The 20000-nt window shown below is 41.8% G+C and overlaps 2 protein-coding genes across 2 annotated transcripts in view; one reads left to right on the top strand and one right to left on the bottom strand.

The window, feature by feature from the left end:
- Window positions 1–16502, bottom strand: part of LOC143292801 (uncharacterized) — a 46706-nt gene extending 30204 nt beyond the window's left edge. The window contains exon 1 of the mRNA XM_076603390.1: window positions 16153–16502. Coding sequence (XP_076459505.1) covers window positions 16153–16213 — 61 coding nt within the window. The 5' untranslated portion in view covers window positions 16214–16502. The remainder of the gene's footprint in view (window positions 1–16152) is intronic.
- The window catches only part of LOC143284237 (L-xylulose reductase-like), a 117288-nt gene that overhangs the window by 56331 nt on the left and 40957 nt on the right, over window positions 1–20000 (top strand). The window lies entirely within an intron of this gene.

Consider the following 20000-nt stretch of genomic DNA (forward strand, 5'->3'; position numbering starts at 1 on the left):
AGATCGATGATGACCATCGTTGTCATCCAGCTGGGGTATGGGGGTAGGGTGGTGGTTTGGGGGGGGGGGGATGCTCATGAATCTATCTGTGAATGCGCAGATGGCTGAATAGTCCAATCTGCGCACGAAATGTTCGCTGACAGTTGGGGCAGACAAAGACAGGCACATCATTGTCAGGGAGCTTGTTTGCCCGTGACTTTCTGGCCTGCCTCTTCTGAACAGCTGCAGCAGTCCTGTTGGCCTCGCACAACTTGGCGCCTTTGTGCACAGCAGCGCGCCATTTGTCACGGTCCCCTGCAGATTCCTCCCAGGAGTCAGGGTTGATATCAAACACTTTCAGAGAGACTTTCAGAGTATCTCTGAAGCGCTTCTTCTGACCTCCATGTGATCTCTTCCCTTGTTGCAGCTCGCCATAGAAGAGCCTTTTGGGCAGCCGATGGTCTGGTATGCAGCGAAGCTGGGACTGCATCAGGATAGTGAAGATGCTGGGAAGGGTGGCTTTTGCAAGCACCTCCGTGTCTGGGGTCCTGTCTTGCCACTTGATGTTCAGTAGCTTCCTGAGGCATGTTGCGTGGAAGTGGTTCAGCTTCTTGGCGTGTCGTTGGTACACTGTCCAAGTTTCGCAGGCGTACAGTAGTGTGGGGAGAACTACTGCTCTGTAGACCTTTAGCTTGGTCTCAAGACCAATGCCTGTTCTGTTCCAGACATTTGCATAGAGTCTACCAAAGGTTGCTCTTGCCCTTGCAATCCTGACGTTCACTTCATCGTCGATGGTCGCATTTCGTGACAGTGTGCTGCGTGCTTTCGTTCAAGTGTGCGTACTTGAAGATGTTTTACAATTTACAGACAAGAATGATGTGTATGTAATGGTATGTGGTGATCTGAAAGCGAGAACGGGTTCTGAACAAGCGAGGGTGGAGGACACGAGGACCTATGTGTTTGATGATGACAGTGAGGATGAGGAAAGAGAGGGTGTGAAACATTCTTCTAAGGATGTATAAACACTTTTGGTAAATCACTGTTAAAATTTTGCTTTTTGTTCAAATTCTTTGTTGTCAATGGTTCTCGTAATAATGACGCAGATGGTGAATTTACATTCGTATTTCCGCAAGGAAGCAGCGTTATTGGTTATTTTATTGTTTAAGATGGTCTTTTTAATAGATGTAATCTACATGTTAGTGAGTGTTTATTTTGGCATCTCCCAGTTGAGCTGTCATGGAGAAATGGTTTGTTTGAGAAAGTACGTCAAATGCCAGAATATACGTGTGGATATGAATATGATCCAGTGAATATAGGGAAATACATAAATGCATAGAGAGCAGTAAGAGTCTGAAGACTAAAAGAATGTCTAAACAGAGTCCATCAAAGTATTGCATCTGATTTTAACATATCAGTTGAAATGTTTATGAATGCCATATATGCAGCTGCTGCTTGTATGGTTAGGATAGTACGGAGAAATATAGTAAGATTTAATGCAAACAGTAGAAGAACGCAGTCAGTCGGCCTCTAAATAGTTTTCAGAAACTTAAAGAATCAGTTAATGACCCAAAGCTGTTTTTGGTCAACAGTTAGAGCTGTCAACAGGAAAGCGATAACTTTTAATGAAATCAGCAGCAATGGCACGATCATTATTTCATTTTATTTAATGATCTGGAATCGACTTCTGAACAGAAGGGAAGAAAGTTGTGATTGAAAACTCAATTCAAATGAGCCGTCGATCTTTTGGAAGCTGTTCGATGAAAACGGGAAATGTAACTGGGTATCTAACATTAAGAGATTACTCACTGAAAGCGGGTTTGGATTTGTTTGGTTAAATCAGGGAGCAGGGGATTATAATGCATTCATTTCAGAATTTAAGGGTTGACTGATATTATGTCCCGACAAGACTGGCACGCTCATGTGGAAGAGAATGAAAAATGTACATGGTTTCTTTCGTTTTACAGTAACTTGCAGCCTTGAAAAACATTTGTCTGTTATAACACATAAATAGTACAGAGACAAGGACTCTGGATTTGAATGTGAATAAAACTTGGTTCATGTGAGCCACAGCAGAAAATAATACATGCCCAGTTTGTAAAATGAACGCTTACGAAGATTAATCACATTTTCTGTTTCAGTGCAGAGCATGTGAACCCATTTGACAAACACGTAACCTGTTTCAGGCGCCTGTTGTTAGGACACAGAACAAAACGAAGAATCGATCAAATCAATAGCAAAGTATATTGCTGAAGCCAGTAAAATGATAAAACGTTTAATTACAGTATAAGAAATACTAAACTCGTAGTTCCGACACGTTAACTCTAAGTTATTATTGTGCCTGGTGATCGCTTGCTGAACAGTAACCTGAAGAATTATAAGGTATAGGACAAGAACTATTTTGTGAGTGTGTGATTTAAGTTCGATGTGTAAATGTGCAAAATAATGTTTAAAATACTACATTGTTTTCTGTAGGCGTCTCATGTACTTTTTTCATAAGAAGGATGTATTTGCGTACCCCCATGCCACAAAGGCTATTCAGCAAATGACATTAAAAAGTATCAGTGTCTCTCTCGCTTCAATTAACATTGTTATTTTTGTTTTTAGGAGCCGGAGGCCAATGGAATAAAAAAATTAATCCCTCTCTCTCTCTCTCTTTCTCTCTCTCCATTAGACGTTGAATGGTGATTTAAGCGCTATTCTTTCGGTCGAGATGGCAAATCGATGTCCTCAGGAAATCGCAGCTGCAAAGGATTTGTCTGATTATATTATGTTGAAACTGCACTTTGGTGGGTGAATAAATTCCTGTGTGCACACAGCTCCGGACAAGGTAAACAATGGCAGATCGTTCTGACCTGAGCGTGGTCACGCTCATTCGCCGATGAAATCAGACTCGCTTCGATCCAACGTGAGAAAGAGTCAGTGTAGTCATGTCCGACTATGACCATCAGAACAGCAAAGGAGGCAACTGTTGTCCCGATCATCTGGGCTAGAATTTGATAATAGTGGAGTGTCTTGCCCAAGTTACATCCCCACTCTCTCGGCCAAGAGGGTTTTAGGACAGTCGGCGTTGGGAGTGCACATAAGTGCAACGCAATACACAGTATTCACATACCATGATACGATGCTTTAAAACAAAACACTGCGATGCAGTTGTGTAACAGTACAAGGCAGTGCGTAGCACTGCAGTATACTGCAGTGTATCAGAATACAATACGATTTCATTCAGTATAATGCACGCTGGTTAACATAAAAACATTGGAACGTGAATCCCGATCCGTGTGCCGTACCTGACAGAAACTCAAAGTCCGTGGAGCTTGAGAGACTCGTGCCAGGCAATGGTCCGATTGGCCAGTGCGTCCATTCACAGAGCACCGGAACCGGGTAATGATGAAAAAAAAGGGGGAAGGAGCCAGGAAAGAAGACAAGAAAAATAAGGGAGAGAGAAGAGTGAAACTGAAAGGGAGGGGCGAAATTAGAAACCGCGACAGATCAGATCTTTGGGCAAGCTACAACTACTTCCATCCTGGAGGTGGTGGTGGGTGAACAGATCAGGAACACACACATAAACTCTGACTCACTCTCTCTCCTCTGTGTGTGTGTGTGTGTGTTTGTGTGTGTGTGTCCTGTCTCTATCTCTCTGTCTGTCTCTTTCTCTCTCTGTCTCTCTCTCTGGGTTGCATTTTTGACTCACTTGTGTAAACAAAGTGAGTCTGTTTTAACCCGGTGTTCGGTTTCTCTGTGTGTGTGTGTGTGTGTGTGTGTGTGTGTCCGTGGTAAACTTTAACATTGACATTTTCTCTGTAAATAATTTGTCAGTTGACACCAAATTAGGCATAAAAATAGGAAAAATTCAGTTCTTTCCACTCATCTTGTTTAAAACAATATTGCACCTCTGGGATGGGCACACAAAAAAAATTAAAAATGAAGCCTAATTATATGCAAACTGCATTTACTGTTATATTTATATTTTTTGTATTCTTTAAACTTGGCACTTTGATCTGATATTCGACCCAACAACAAGAGCAGTCATTATCAAACAGGAACTTCTTTTGCTAAGCATGGAAATTTTATTTATTTTGCAAACGTTTTGGTGCAGGGTGTAAAAAAGGGAAATTACTCTGTAATTAATGCTAGGGGACTTAATTTGCTTTAAACTGATCTTTCTCATCTGAAACATTACATTTTGAAATTATACTCAATACATAAAAAGCTTGGATTTTTTTTTAAAAGTGTATCACAAGTGAGTCTTGAAGGCCTTGCCTCTCGTGTCACTTATGTGGGCATGCACGTATGTGTGGGTGGGCACAAGTTTGCTGAACTTGGACATTTTTTTTCTTTTTTCTTTGTCTTCTGTGTAGGTTATCTTTTTGTATTTTTATTATTATCACCATCACCATCATCAGTAGTAGTAGTGGTGGTGGTTGAGGTGGCGGTAGCAGCAGTAGCAATATATTCTTACTAATTTACTTACTTGTTTATGTACTTTATTTCATTTTGGGTTATGATTTATACGTGCATACATGTGGTAGGCTCTAAGACCTAACCAGAGCGATGGATTCATGCATAGGTAAGGCGTCTCCTATGTTTTAAGCAGATGTGGTGTAGCGAGTATGGATCAGTCCGCATACTTTGACACCATCATGAAAATGAAACTGATAATATTATATGTGAAATAAGTGGCTTAGTTAATTAATTGCCCATATTATCAGTCGATGAACGTGTTTAGAAGGAGAAATACGTTTGGAAGAAGCGACACCAGCGTTAAGACTATGAACAAGAGGCAAAGCTTTCATGGTTCACGTGTCATTCCATCTGTACAACAACAAATCCGAAAACGCTGGGGGTGGAAGAGATGGGGGTTACCAGTACTTAACAGTCGAACTAATATATTTGCTTACAATCAGAAACAAGCGTTTGTCGAACCGAAAGTTGTGTGTGTGCTGGAAACGGAAGTATCACGTTTAGTGAACCTGTGTTAACATTCGAAACGACCGACAAACACACAGGCATGCACTCGCCTACTCATGCACAGACATACAGAGATTGGATAGGGCGAAGATGGTGAGGGGATTGAAGCCAGACATGCAAGCACGCGAGTAATCAGACAACAACAAAAAACAAAACTGAAAAGATCACGCAAACCTTGAATAATGTCACGTTTGTTAGAACTCCTTGAAAATAAATGGCGAGGAGGGCAGCTAATGCACCAGCTGTTTGTTCAACCGAGTTATTGCCTGACACTCTGTGTGTGTATGTGTGTGTGTGTGTGTGTGTTTCTGTCTGTATGTGTGTATGTATGTATGTATTTTCACAGTGTATATGTTTATGTGATATGTGTGTGTTTGTTGTCTGTCACGGTGTCTGTTGTCTGTCACAATGTGTATGTCTGTGTCTGTTGTCTGTCGCGATGTGTTGTTGTATGTCACACACACACACACACACACACACACACACACAAGAGAGAGAGAGAGAACTCAAAACTCAGAACTCAGAAATATTTTACTGCAAGGCCACCTGCCTGTTTGCAAAGGAGGTACATACAATTGAGACACACAAAATACCGAAAATGAAGGGGGAAGGGACCAATGGCATGGACACAATATTTCATAACTGAAAAGGTAGACAAAGATTTTTAGCTCTTGAAATTTCCTTGAGTAACTTTAAGGTTTTTGAAAAAGGTATATAATCATGTCATTTCTTCTCTGTGTGTGTGTGTGTGAGAGAGAGAGAGAGAGATAAAGAGGCGGATGAGGTCGAGTGGCCAGTCATCTGTTACGAAATATCGTTCGACTTCAGATTATCGTGATTTCGTTTCAAATAGCTCATAAAACAAGAATGCAAACACTGAGAAGAACTATCAAGGGATAAAAAAAAAGTTTCACATAAAAAAACAACCCCAAATCATACCACGTTCATGTACAGTATTTCACCCATTTGTGCCATGCAGTTTTGTTCTTCAAACGCATCTGAAGTATTGCGCAAGCTGTCAAAAAACCACTCGTTTCTTCGGAAGCACGTACCCAGAATGATATTGTGCCAATGAAATATCTAACAACAGACGGGGAGACAGCACAGCAGCGTTTTTATCTTTCTAAAATCCTCACAAACGTCTTTACTGTTGGTGGATGTGAGCTGACCAGTGATGGGACTCGTGTGTCTGCCAGCCATTGAACTGCAAGGGGGCGGCCTTGGATTGGCCCTTACTCTGCTGTTCCCCCAGAGATTTCCCACTGGGCTGACAAGCCTCATTTGTCAGAAAGAAGAGATCGGGGAAAGCAGTATGAGGACAGAAGGAGAAGGAATGTCTAGTCCAGTTATAAACTTCGAAGAGAAAATGTTCAGTTGGAAAAAAAAAAAAAAAAAAAAAAATATATATATATATATATATATATATCTGATGTTCCGATGTCGAGTGGTTACATCTTTTCCCATTTTTCTCTCTTTTTTTATCGAAAAGTGAGCAGCGCATATTCAAATATATGAAAACGACGACATTGTTTTACAGATCCTTTACGGCAATGATTGTCCTACTTTGTCACATATTGTCACTGGCGACAATATATGCCGGGATTGTGGTTACAAAAAAATCACCTGCACTGGCGATACAATTTCCAGCAACAGTGTGTGCTGCAGCACAGTGAGCTCAAGTCCACACACACACACGCACGCGCGCGCGCGCGCGCGTGACAGCATACAATGGAGAAAGACAAGACAAAAGCAGTCGGCAAAGCACAGCGGGGAAAAAAAACATAAACATTGGACAGCTCTCTTTAATGTGCCAAGACAAGTGGAGTTCGGTGTTTCTTTTTTCCTTTCCTTTTTTCTTTTCTCTCGACTTTTACTTCTATATTTCTTGGCGTTTCTTTTCTATTTCGTTATTTACCTTATTTTCCTCCCCTTTATTCTTATCCCAGATTTGTTGAGGACAGGAGGGGATGTGGGGGTAGGGGGGTGGGGGGTGGGGGTGAAAGCGCCGTCATACCATACTTAAGGCGTACAATTTATCCTATGTTTGATTTTTTTTTTTCTTTTTTTTTCTTTTCTTTTTTTTTTCTTTTAGCAAATTATTGCTATACAATATTTTCCTGTCATAATAAACCAAAATCTGTAGATACATCCAGATCTTATCTATCGATCGATATTACACTTTTAAACAGTTCATAACATTATCTCATTTTTTCATTATACAACAGACCGGACTCCTCAGTTGCACCCAGATAGTTTTTGATAATAGTTGATCGTATTCTCTCATTTCAGAATAATCTATGCCATCGTGACCTTGGCATAATTGTTGCACATTATCATTCCAGTTTTCAAAACTTTTGGTAAATAGCGTTTTCTTATAAACTTCCTTATCTCTCTCTCTCTCTCTCTCTCTCTCTCACACACACACACACACACACACACACACGTTTGTATATGTGTATATATGTGTGTGTGCGTGCGTGTGTGTGTGTATACATACATGTGTGTGTGTGTGTGTGTGTGTGTGTGTGTGTGTGTGTGTGTGTTTGCTGAAGTAAAAATGTCAGAAAACGTGCATGATGGCATTTATTGAGATCCTTTTCGACTACCTACGTGACTACTTAACACTGAAAAATCTGATTGATGATCTCCCAGTAGAGGAAGGTGGTCGAATAGTAAAGACGCTCATCTGCCAATACAGTGTCCGTGAGGGGCTTGATTCGATTCCCGGTCTCACCCTTTCCCCCAAGTTTGACCGGAAAATAAAACTGAGCGTTTAGTCATTCGGATGAGACGGTAAAACGATGTCCCGTGTGCAACACGTACTTGGCGCACTGAAAAAGAACCTTTGGAACATAAGTGTTCACCTCTGGCAAAAATCTGTAGAAGATGTGGGGAGGGGGGGGGGGGGGGCAAGCGAATATGATTTTATGTTACAATGGATAATTACACACTGCATTCATAGTTGAACTTTGACTGATCCGTATCCGTTCAGCTCAGTTTTTAAATCATGTCACAGACTGGGAAACTTTTGAACTATCAATCATCCTCCAAGCCACAAGAATGTCGCGTGCCAGAAGAACACAGCCATTCTTTTCAGTTCGACTATCTGCGAAAGGAGTTTATTTTGTCTGGCCTGGTTTTGTGTACACTGCACGCTTCTCCTGATGCTGATGCATCAGATATGCATTATGTATTCAAAACCCAGAATTGTGTTGGCACTTTCTCCACTGTTCCTTCGGTTGTGTATTCCACGAGGTGGAGGCGGGGTGGGGTGGGGGGGCGGATGGGGAGGCAGTGCGAATGGAGGACGTGGGGGCAGCACAGTAACGACAGTGACTCATATTTTTCGTCTGGTTTGATGATGCTATAATGTGTATCTTTTTTTATCATTCTTTTCTGAAGTTTTCTTGTTTTTCATTAACTTTTATGTTTAAATTACACCATTTTAACATGTATTTTTGTAATGTGTTCATTTTGACATATGTTTGAAATGTGCTTTGATTCTTCTGATTGCTAGTGAAAATCGGAATAAAATAAATATTATTGTTATTATCATCATCATGATTATTTTATTATTAAAGAACCGAACATGCGGTGGAGGAGAAACTTCGGTAGTGGCGAATCAAATTTTAAAGAAGCGGAGAGGGTGGGCTTCGCCGACGTCCACCAAAGACCGCGTGATTGCTCTAACCCCTTAAAAAAAAAAATTGTAGCAAATACTCTATAGAATCGCTGACATAGGAATGACGGTAATCCTCCGAGCTGTGGAAAAATCCCATGCCTATAATACCTTGTTATCATGTACCACCCATTATGTGTTCAGTTTTCAATTAATAACCACTTCCGTTGCTTAATTAGGTGCTACAAACTGTTGGTGGCTGTCGTTGGCGGGACGTGGTGGCGGTTTTCACTCGGGTGGACTGAGCCATTGTTGTCAGAAGGGGGCTTACTCACGGTTATAATTGAGTGGACCGCACCATCCTGAAACTCACTGCTTGACAGCTTGAAGCAACCGTGGCGCGCGTGCGGCATCCATTGTAACCCCACAACTTCAGTGAGCGAGAAAGCGAAAGAGAATATGCCGTGTTGTGTTGCCATTTGTTGCTACAGAAAACCTTCGAAGGCAGAGGGAGAGAAAAGAACAACATGTCATTTAATCCTCTGTGTCCATTCAGGACATGTTAAACGTCAGTGTGTGTGTGTGTGTGTGTGTGTGTTGGAACACAAGTAAAGATTCGTGCGGTTATATTGCATGCTTTTTATGTTCAAGTGTTTATGTTTACTATTGTGTATTTACTCTGATGTATAGTTTTCATGGCAAATAAATACGATTTTGAGTGTGAGTCTGATACACAGACTCTCACACACAGAGGCACACACACACACACGCACACGCACACGCACAGGCACAGGCACACATACACACACACACACTCTCTCTCTCTCTCTCATCCTCCAGATCTTTATCATGATGATGATCATGATTACTGTACCATCGTCATCTCTGAGTTGAATTGTTTATTCTGTCCACTGGCGACAAAACGTGCCGTTGGTATCGGCACGTCTTGTCCAAGCTACAATATATGCGGTGACATTATGTGCCGTCAGGGTCGTCACATATTATCGTCGGCGACAATATTTGCCTTCCCCGCAACAGGGTGTCTTCGACAGTTGTTCGGAATCCAGACCATTGCTTTCTTGTCCTTTTGGGTTTTCGACGGTGACAGAGAGCCTTTGTCTCCTGTCTTGTTCCAATCTGTTCTTTTCTGGCTTTGCAGTGGATTTCCCACAAGAGTGGGGAGCTCTGTCAAGATGTTGTCCACTTCCCGACAAACATCCTGTGGCGTTAGTTGACGAAAAAGAAGGAATCCCCCCCCCCCCTCTCTCTCTCTCTCTATATATATATATATATATTATATATATATATATATATATATATATATATATATATATATATATATATATGTGTGTGTGTGTGTGTGTGTGTGTGTGTGTCTGTGTGTGTAAAGAGTATAAAAAAAAAAGGAAACAATGGTTTGACCATGACATGTTAGAATGCTGTTACGCAGTGTTGGGTATTTAATGATTCGTGCCAACTGTCTTATTAGATTTGCCATGTTTACAACTCTCGCGGTCTGTAAATCTATGACTCATATGCAAGTTAAGTACAGTCAGCTGATGAAATAAACGGGGACTGCCAGTGTGACTCGTGTTTCTAAACAAAGTGATATAAGGTGTGTGTGGTGCGAGAAGTGGAGGGGGGGGAGGGAGGTGCAAACATACGTTTGCCAGTGTGTTTGAGGTGCACGTGCGTGTGTGCTTGTAGTGAGTTTTACTGTTGTTATTATCATGACAATTATAAGTTCCAGATATACGGAACTTGGATATATTCAGCCATCCAGGTTACGAAAACATTGCATAACAATGAAGGTAATGAATTTTCAGCGAAAAGAAAAAACAAACAAAAAAAAAACAATATAAATGAATGTTTGTCAAAAATAGGTCACGAAAAAACTAGTATGGTAATACCTCATTGAAGTGAACTTTTCGCGCTGGTACAATAGCAGTTGTAAGATCAGAGGTTCCCCTCTGCTTCTTGTTACCATGTAACCCGGTAATACCTGCCGTATGTCGTTAGTAAACCCAACAAGAAAATCCGATCTGGAGAGGGATGGGCTTCGTTAGATTTTAACTGCCCAAGATACGTCGCGTCTCAAAGGAAAAGGTTACAGATGTCATGCCAGATCGGTCGCAGCCTGTGTTAACGATGACTACGCCATCCGACGGCATCCACTAGGACGGACGCAAAAAATGGCGTATTGGCGGAAACTACAGACATTCCTGGAATGAACACTCTTACAGCCGCCACCTGGAAGGTAAGAGTGTTCGGGCAGGCTGTAATTTTAAAAGAACTTACCCATGAGATGGACAGACCTAGCACATTCTGGGCTTCTGTGAAGCTAGGTTTCCAGGCAAAAAAAAACAGCTGAGAAATACTGACAAAAGAAGGGCACGTCCTATACTAAAGTGGAGAAGAGGACAAACATGTGCATGGAGTGGTGGTTTTGGTCAACAGGAACAGAAAGAACACGGATGTTGCTCGATTTGAAGCTGGATCATGACCGTCCGCTTTTTAGCTAAACCCATTCATGGTGACCAGATTGAAGAATTCTACACCCAACTTCAAACGGTTAGCGGCATGGTTGACAAAAAAAGACATCCTCGTCGTTCAGTTTGACCAGAATGCAAATGATGGAGTATGATGAGAATACCAATGATAGGGGACAACGCCTGCTACAATTCGCCATGATAATGACTTGGAAATGGAACCTGATTTTAAAATTTAGGCAACTTCTCTTACTTTTAGAGACATTCAGTGTGTGTGTGTGTGTGTGTGTGTGTGTGTGTGTGTGTGTGTGACTGTCGATGTTAGACTTTAGGACAAAACAGTGTATCGAGCTCGAGCTCCCATGCACACCCGGTAAAAATATAAATAAAACATGGAAAAATGAAATATATTCTTTGGCCAAATTGTGTTTAATGTATAAGTACATTTATGGTTAATGAATAGTCAATCTGAGTTTAGGCCGGCGTTTTGGTAAACAGTACAGATCTTCCCAACTTATCCCCCACACTTCTTTCAAATTGAAAATCAAAACTGGACAAAAACAATATACACACACGCGCGCGCGCGCGCGCTCACGCGTACGCACACGCAGACTATCTTTCTCCCTCTGTTCACAAGTGATGGGTCAGTGCCAACCAGCCATTATCACGCTTCACCATACAAGCTGCTGAGTGATCTCTCTCTCTCTCTCTCCCAAACCATGCATTTTTCACGGTGATGCATTGATTTCTGTTTCACCCTGTCTTGATGATTATACGGTATTCTTTTTTTCCCCTGGGCTGTGGCCTTTTTCTTGAACAAACAATTGTTATCATTATCGTTATCGTTAACTCTCTCTCTCTCTCTCCTTACCCACCAGCTGAAGTTGTTGACCAGCCTCTTGTTCAACGTGCGTTGATGCAGCTGCGGCGCTTCGAAAAAATTTTTTTATAAATAAAAGACGAACGGCAGTTTGTGTCCCTCTTGACGTCAGTGTTGTCGTCCGTTTCCTCCTGTTCTGTAGTCCTGTGTAGCGTGACGTAGAAAGGTGGCCGGTTTCCGTCACACACGTCTTACTCGATTTCCTGTGTCGCGAAAATTCCATTGACGCGGCCAGAAACGTTCAGCACACGACGGGTATCAAGGGAGAACAGATTCTTTTTTCATTTCTTTTTTTCCAAACATTTTTATTCAGGCAAAGGTTTACATACCAAACAAATATTTTACATTAGGAAAGCACAACAGTATGGTGTTCCGAGCATCAACCATTCCACATCAAGCATCACATTGGGAGAACAGCAAATATTGATTCAAACATTGATCTGTATGATCTTATAACGCACGAATTACAATGAAATTGTTGTAATGACAGTATTTAAACTATCCGTTCACACATTGATTCCACTTGTACTGCTGAGCCCAATTTATATCAGAGTAATATAGGTAGATAAATGTGTTTGGGCTTACATCAAAGCGTAATCTGGACAACGATTATTCATTCCTACATCAATTTTTAATGCTTCAATTAACAGTAACAGTAATCATTCATTCACACCTTAATTATACATGATACAGATCTTAATCTTGTACGATATATATGTATGGTGACCATTTCAGCACAAATTTGTTATTTTCCATAGATATTCTAAAAACATACTTGTCAATTTCGTATGCCTTTTTAAGATCTTTCGTGAACATTTGTATTGTTAGATTTATTTTAATGATTCTACATTTGTATATTAAGAATCTGGCTATCATTAAGATATGTGTATTTTAAAAAAAGTATTTTTCCATTCGAGTTGATTTTCAAAACAATGATTCCAATTTTTACAAGCGGTCGGGAGTATCGGGGTGACGATTCTCGAAAGTAAAGAAAAGGGAATGTGTTCAAGTATGCTCAAATAAAGTAAAAGAGAAATATCAATTTTAGAAAGACCATCAGACAAGAAAGAAGGTGTGTGTGTGTGTGTGTGTGTGTGTGTGTGTGTGTAAGGTGCTTCCTATTGTTTTGATACATATTCACAGGAAAATGAAAATCATATGTTGTTTTGCAGCATGAATATCTTTTAACAAACATGAAAAAATCCAAGAAATCTCCAAGAACAAAATCATTGAACAATATCTCCAGAACAGCATCTGTTCAGAATTCACTCTTTTCACCCATTCCACATGAACCGGACACCGCCGGTTAAAAAACAACAACAAAAACAAACAAAACACACAAAAAACAAACAAACAAAAAATAAAAACATGAATAACAGGAGAAAAAAAAAAAACGCCCTCCAGAACAGCAGCTGTTCATATTTCACTCCTTTCACCCCCGCCACATGCACCGGACACCGCTGAGAGAGAGAAAAAAAGAAAAAAAACGGGGTGGGGGATGTGGGGTAAGATCGCGCGCTGAGTATTTCTGTGTGTGTGTGTGAGTGTGTGCGTTTGTGTGTGTGTGTGTGTGTGTGTGTGAGCGCGCGCGCGGTGTGTGTAAGAGTGTGTTTGTACGTGTGTGTGTGTATGTGGTTTGCGTGTGCAAGTGTGCATGTGATTTATATGTGTAATCGAGCATTCCGTCCCGCGATCTTTTTACGGGCCATTCCAGAATAGGTCAATAAGTAATTTTCCCTTTTCCTTTTTATTCCCCACCCCCACCCCCCTCGTTGGTTTTTTTATGTTTTTTTTGTTGTTGTTGTTTTGTTTTTTGGTGTGTTTTTTTAACGAGGCCAAAGTCCACTATCAACAAATATTTGGTGGAACCTATGAGTCATTTCATAAGTACAATTTACTTAACAGTTCTACATGTATTTACAAATAAATCCATTTCGAGGAGTCTTCCTTCTGCCTGTGCCTAAGTGCCACTCAAAGTACTGGAAAGGATATGGTGAAGGATGACAATGAATACCTTTTGAGTGATGACGTCGGAATACAGGATGCATGTGTGTGTGTCTGTGTGTGTGTGTGCTTAATTAAGCGTGTCGTCCCACTTTCTGCATGGGAGGGAAAAAAAGAAAAAGAGAAAAGAAAAAGATAGAAAGAAAAGAACAAAAGAAAGAAAGAAAGAAAAGAAAAAAATCCCAGCGGCCCTTCTTAATATAAGTCATTGTTTCACAATTTTATGCAAATACACTCATGTGAATCACATAATTATATCCCCATACATATACACTTCTATACAGAATTGAACCAACAATGATTATTCAAATGCATAATTAACGTATATTGTTATGAAACCAGGTAAAACATGTACCCCAATCCAACAATCTCTAATAGCCCATCACATTGTTTCAAACATGTGTGTGTGTGTGTGCGCGCGCGCATGTTTGTACATATGTATGAGTGCGCTGTCGCACTAAATGAACAAGAAAAGAAAAGATTTCAAAGTGGCCCCAAGAACAGACTTTTTTGTTGCCTTCTCTTTTCAGGGGCTCTGTTCTCTTGTTTGTTATAAACTTGGCGATAATTATCAAAGCAATGTCAGTTTGTCTGTCTGTCTGTCTGTCTGTCTGTCTGTCTCTCTCTCTCTCTCTCTCTCTCTCTCCCTCCCTCCCTCCCTCCATCCCTCTCTCTCTCTCTCTCTCTCTCTCTCTCTCTCTCTCTCAGACAATGCACAAGATTATGACAGATAATGCACCACCAATATTTATAAACAGATTTTCTGTAAATTCATCAAGGAACCCACCCCCACACCCCACCCCCCAAAGTCCATATCCCAATACCAAGAATTGACTTGTTCAAATCTAGTCTGGCATACTCAGGCGCCACCCTATGGAACTCTCTCCCAGAAACAATTAAATAATACCATTGCCCAACCACATTCAAAAAACTTTAATTTTCCAGTTGCCATAATGTATTATGTAAATTGTTTTAGTGATACTGTTTGTCACTTGTGTACTGTTGACTGAAAACCTCCCTTACCTTCTGTCCCCCATCCTGGTCTGTGGTGCGGTGTGTGTTGTGTGTGCTTCTTTCATTTTGTTCAATTGTTTTACCTATGTATTTTACTAACACCATGCTTGTGCCTGGATGTGTTTGTGTGTGTGTGTGTGTGAGTGTGTGTGAATATTTTTATTTTTGGTTAATTGTTAATATTTTTCCCTCTCTTATGTATTTCTATTAACACCATGCTTTAATCTTTATTTAGTATTATGTAGTGTGGACCCAATTCAGGGCGGGGACTGGATGGAAAAAAAAAGCGCACCAGTGCATATCTATTATCCTCGAAATAAAGAATTTTGTCTTGTCTCGTCTTCTCTCTCTCTCTCTCTCTCTCTCTCTCTCTCTCTCTCTCTGGGGGCGGGGGTGGGGAGTGTTTATGTGTGTTGGGAAAGGGGGGAGGGGGTGAAATGAACTGCATATTGTATACTAAAATGCACTGAACTGAAAAATGAGAAAAATGTATAGACCTCAAATATCAAACAACAGCAATAATGAAAGTCACAATAAAAAGAAATGAATAGAGCAGAATTGTAGGCAGTGTAACACAGACGTAGGGAGAGAGAAGGAGAAGAAGAAAAATAGAGAGCACAAATATGCTCTTTTCCATCCAAGCGCAAATGCGCTTTGTTCCATATAAACGCTGAAGTGTTTTGTTTCATCCAAGCGTTAATATGTTTGTGCCATCCAAACTCTAATGGTTTTTTGTTTGTTTGTTTGTTGTTGTTTGTTGTTGTTTTTTTGTTGTTGTTGTTGGTTGGTTGGTTTTTTGTTTTGTTTTGTTTTGTTTGTTTTTTAACATCCATGCGCTCATGTGCACCCAATTCTCGACATGCACATGACTTACTGAAATAGATATGGTAGGTTTATGCATGCTCAAAAAAAAATGAAAGTATTATATCAGTAACATTGGCCTAATGGAGAGACAGTCATGCGCAAGCAGACTACAATGACATACTTTATTTGCAAGGAATTTAAATAAGAAATGGTGGTGATTTTCTTTTTACACGCTGTCACAGCGACGTCTGAACTGATACATGTTAAACATATTCAGTGTAACACACACACGCGCGATAAAAAGTGATTTAAAAAAAAAAATTATTATTAAAAAAGAATGCAAGAGAGGGAGAGTGAAAGAGAAAGAGCAACAAAACACAGATTCTCTTCCTTACCTTTCCGGAGTTGTCTGAGGAGACGGCTACTGCCCACACCACGTGCCCTACTCGCGCACATGACAACAACAGCGGCAATTAATCGCACTTGGCTCCTGTCGCCCTGAAAATGTCGTGGACAGAATGCACTTGGTCTGGACCTCCACCGGCATTATCATCGGATGCCCTCGCTCCCACTGTTTTGGATCTTAACTGTGAGCGTGTGGAATTTACACTGTCCCCGCTCTGTGCAGGAGAGTGCGTCTTCCACACACGGAATCCTGACGTTCTGTGAATCTCAGCTTAGTCCCACGAGCGTTGGTTCTGTCTTCTTTTTCATTCTGTTTCATTTTTTTTCCCTGCAGCCTGTCTGCTACTCCTCTCTTCCGCAACTGGTGAGTCTGGCGCTGCTGCCGCGGAGTGGGTATTGAGGGATCAAGACCAGCGTTCTACGTCTGCTGGAGAGAGAGGAGGGAACAAGTTTGGGGGGAAGGGCGGGGGGGGAGGGGAGAGAAATGTGGGCAAGAGAGCGAAAGAAAGAGCGAGTTAGCTAGCAGGCAAGTTGTTAGAAGGCGAGGAAGAAGGGATGGGAGCAGTAAGCTGTTTGTGTGTTGTTGTGGTGCCGTTGTGCTGCAGAGCAGCTGTCTGTGATGTCCATATTGTGTGCATGCTGAATCTAAGTTCGAGCAGTATGTATTTCTGACCTGCTCTGTCTCATCTGTCCTCTATCCACTTCTTATACTACTACTACGACTAATACTACTACTGCTACTACTATAATAATAACTCTCTCTCTCTAACACACACACACACTCTCTCTCTCTCTCTCTATCACTCTTTCTCTCTCTCGCTCCCTCCCTCTTCATCTCTCTATGTTTCTCTGAGTGAGTGTGTGTCTGTCTGTTTATGTCTTGTGTGTCTGTGCGCAGAGAGTGAGTCGTTGGACAAAAATGTCTTTCCCGAGGTGCTGCTGTCACCTCTACCTCCCCCTCAAAACGCCCCTCTAAATCCACAATGCTGTGATAATAGTGTGCCTTTGAAAAGCGATTACCTTGTGCCTTGGACATAAATGTGGCATGAAGAAGACGCAGGATTATGAAAAACATGAAAGATGCAAACTCTGTGAAAATGTTTCTTGCAGTATAATAACAAAACAATATACACACACGTTTTTCGACATCACATCGAGTTCGGGCGAAGATCGTCAAATCACATCGTTTCTTAGAAGACAGTGCGCCTGAGGACAAATCTTTCAGCTCTCGCTCATGAAGCAAGATTTCTCAGTATCAAAAGTTATTCAGTTCTTCTCTCCATGACCTGTGTTTCTCCGCATCAGGTGCCCCAGTTATCCAGGCAGTGAGTCCAGCTTCAATTCCGGTTGTTGTTGTTTTCTGATGACTGTGCTTCTGGCACTCCCCAGGCGGTTGACCTTATCTCAAAGACTAGAGTGATGCACGTACTTTCACGGCATTTTCTCACGCTTGGAACTTTCTCGAAAGGCCAAAGTGGCAATCTCCGCATTTTGCTGTCTGTTTCTTCTCCCGTTCAACAGGCAGGCTCCTGCAGAAGATAACCGAAACTCACCCTTGTCAAGGCTTTGCTGTCGCTTCTTGATAAAAGACTCCTGGGTTGGGCGGATTCCTACCGATCTCAAACTTGTTGTCAGACAGGCTTCATTCAGGGCCCTTGAGATGGAAAAAGCCATTAAGAATGGAGCGATTTGTCGGTGTTCGCGTATTATTCGGCGTTACAGAGATGCAGGAAACCAGCCCACTGGACAGGGGCTTCCCTTTGGCTGTTTAGAACCAGCCCCCGTTCCTTTCCGAACAAGACTCCTATTCTTTGTATTTAGATCCCATTCCTCTGGCTGAAACAAAGTCAGGTGGAGAGGAAGCCATCAGCGACTCCGTGGGCCTTCTGCTGCTCTGTCAGTGAGCATCGGGCTGTCTTTATTTGACCAGTCGGTGGCACGATGTGATTAGTAACTTTTTGGTTCTGTCAGCATTCAGAGAAGACTTGAGTATCTGCTTCACTAATTCGGCACCATTGACTTCAGATCCAGTTGAAGGTCATTCAGACCAGAACAAAACACGTGCTTTACAGGAGTAGTTTATTTTAATCGGAAACACGCAGTACGAGAAGTCCCTTTCCCTTGTTCTCCATGGTTCATGTCATTCTTTCTCCTGGCACAGAATAACAACAACAGCAACAGCAATACAACAAAAAGAACGGAAAATGGCACATGTGACTGGTGCCAGACCATTGTCTTCTTCATGCTGCTAATGAACCCAAAGTTATCACATGTGACTGAGAACTTGTTTATGTTGGCTTGCACTTTTGGCTCTGATCCGGCACTTTCGGTTCAGTCATCAGTAAAGTCTCGTAGTACAGTCTCTTGGACTTCTGTCTCAACTTTCAGTCTTCTCAGATTGAAGAGCTCCCCGTCAATTCTATACTTCAGACCAATACCTCCGTTAGTATTCTGGAAGGGGTTATATTGCATTACGGTAAACTTCATGCTGAACAAGGTGGGTTCAAGCACTTAGCCTTGCTTGACGCCGTTGGTAATTTCAAATGATCCGAAGCTTCACCGTCGCCGTAACACACACACACATATGGACGGTCCAGTCAGGGTTATTACTTCGACTCACTTTGTTTACACACGTGAGACCAAAAACAATCGCCTGGCTTCCGCCTGAAAAAAGGGGGAAACCTGTCCAATTGTCTTGTGTATTCCTTGAAAATAATTTGGTGCGGACAGACTGGAAACATCACACCTCTCTTTTGCTACGTTGCCTCAGGGTGCTGGTAGTTCTCCGCAGACAATTAGCTCTTGGGTTTAGAAGACTTTGAGAAACATTCGCCTTTGCTGGTGTTCCCCTTCCCTCTCGTGAAAACCGAAGAGAGTCCTCGATCTTAGCACTGCCTGCTGTGGGAGAAATGATTCTAGGGAGAGATATGGCTGGAGGTCTCGGGCAACAATTCGTCGTTTTGGGCTCCAGGGCATGGCTGTGGATATTGATAGAGTCAGTTCTCTGAGAGGAGTGGTAGTCGCCTTCAGCACTCCTCCATCTTCTGACGCTATCCTGTAGTCTCGTCTTCCTTTTTTCAGGGCTGATATATCAGGGTTAGAGGTATGCATTCTCTCCTCTAGAGATATTGAAACCTTTTCGGGTAACCGAAAGAGACTTTGCTGAAATTTCGGTATCTTTGACGTATATGTCCTAGGTCAGAATCGTAACATTTGCTCAGCCATGTTTTGCTCAGTCTTGGAAGTCTAGTACTGAGGCAAAAAAGTGGTCTTCATGTTTGCTAGCACACTGCCACGACTGTATCTTTCACCAACCTTTTCTGTATTATAGCATCAGTCTGGACAAATAGGTATAAAAAAGAAAGATGTTCTTGTTAACATGAGCTTTTTCTCGACACCTGCCCAAATGTCGCGATCTTCCATCCATCCCATTTCTGCGTGGAAAAAGGGTTTATGAACTGAAAAGGATAGGCCAAGAAGTCAAGTTTAAGAATTTTATTTTTCCAGCACCCCCCTCCATCTCACCCTCCACACATATACAGAGTCCACCACTCGCTCACTCACACACTTTATCGACACATGCATCAGCATGGAACACTCGCCAGTGTTCAATGAAGATCGAACAGGAGACTTGATTGACAGCCGCTTTCCCTAATCACAGTGAAGGCTTCGGTTGCTCTGGTCATTGCAAGTCATTACCCACAGAAACACGATAGCCTGCCTCTTTGTTTGTGTGCCTGCCTGCCTGCCTGCCTGCCTGCCTGCCTGTCTGGCTCTCTCTCTCTCTCTCTCTCTCTCTCTCTCTCTCTCTCTTTCTCATGCTTGCTATGCTTCGACG

Source organism: Babylonia areolata, chromosome 1 (assembly GCF_041734735.1).
Source record: "Babylonia areolata isolate BAREFJ2019XMU chromosome 1, ASM4173473v1, whole genome shotgun sequence".
In the NCBI taxonomy this organism is placed as follows: domain Eukaryota; kingdom Metazoa; phylum Mollusca; class Gastropoda; order Neogastropoda; family Buccinidae; genus Babylonia; species Babylonia areolata.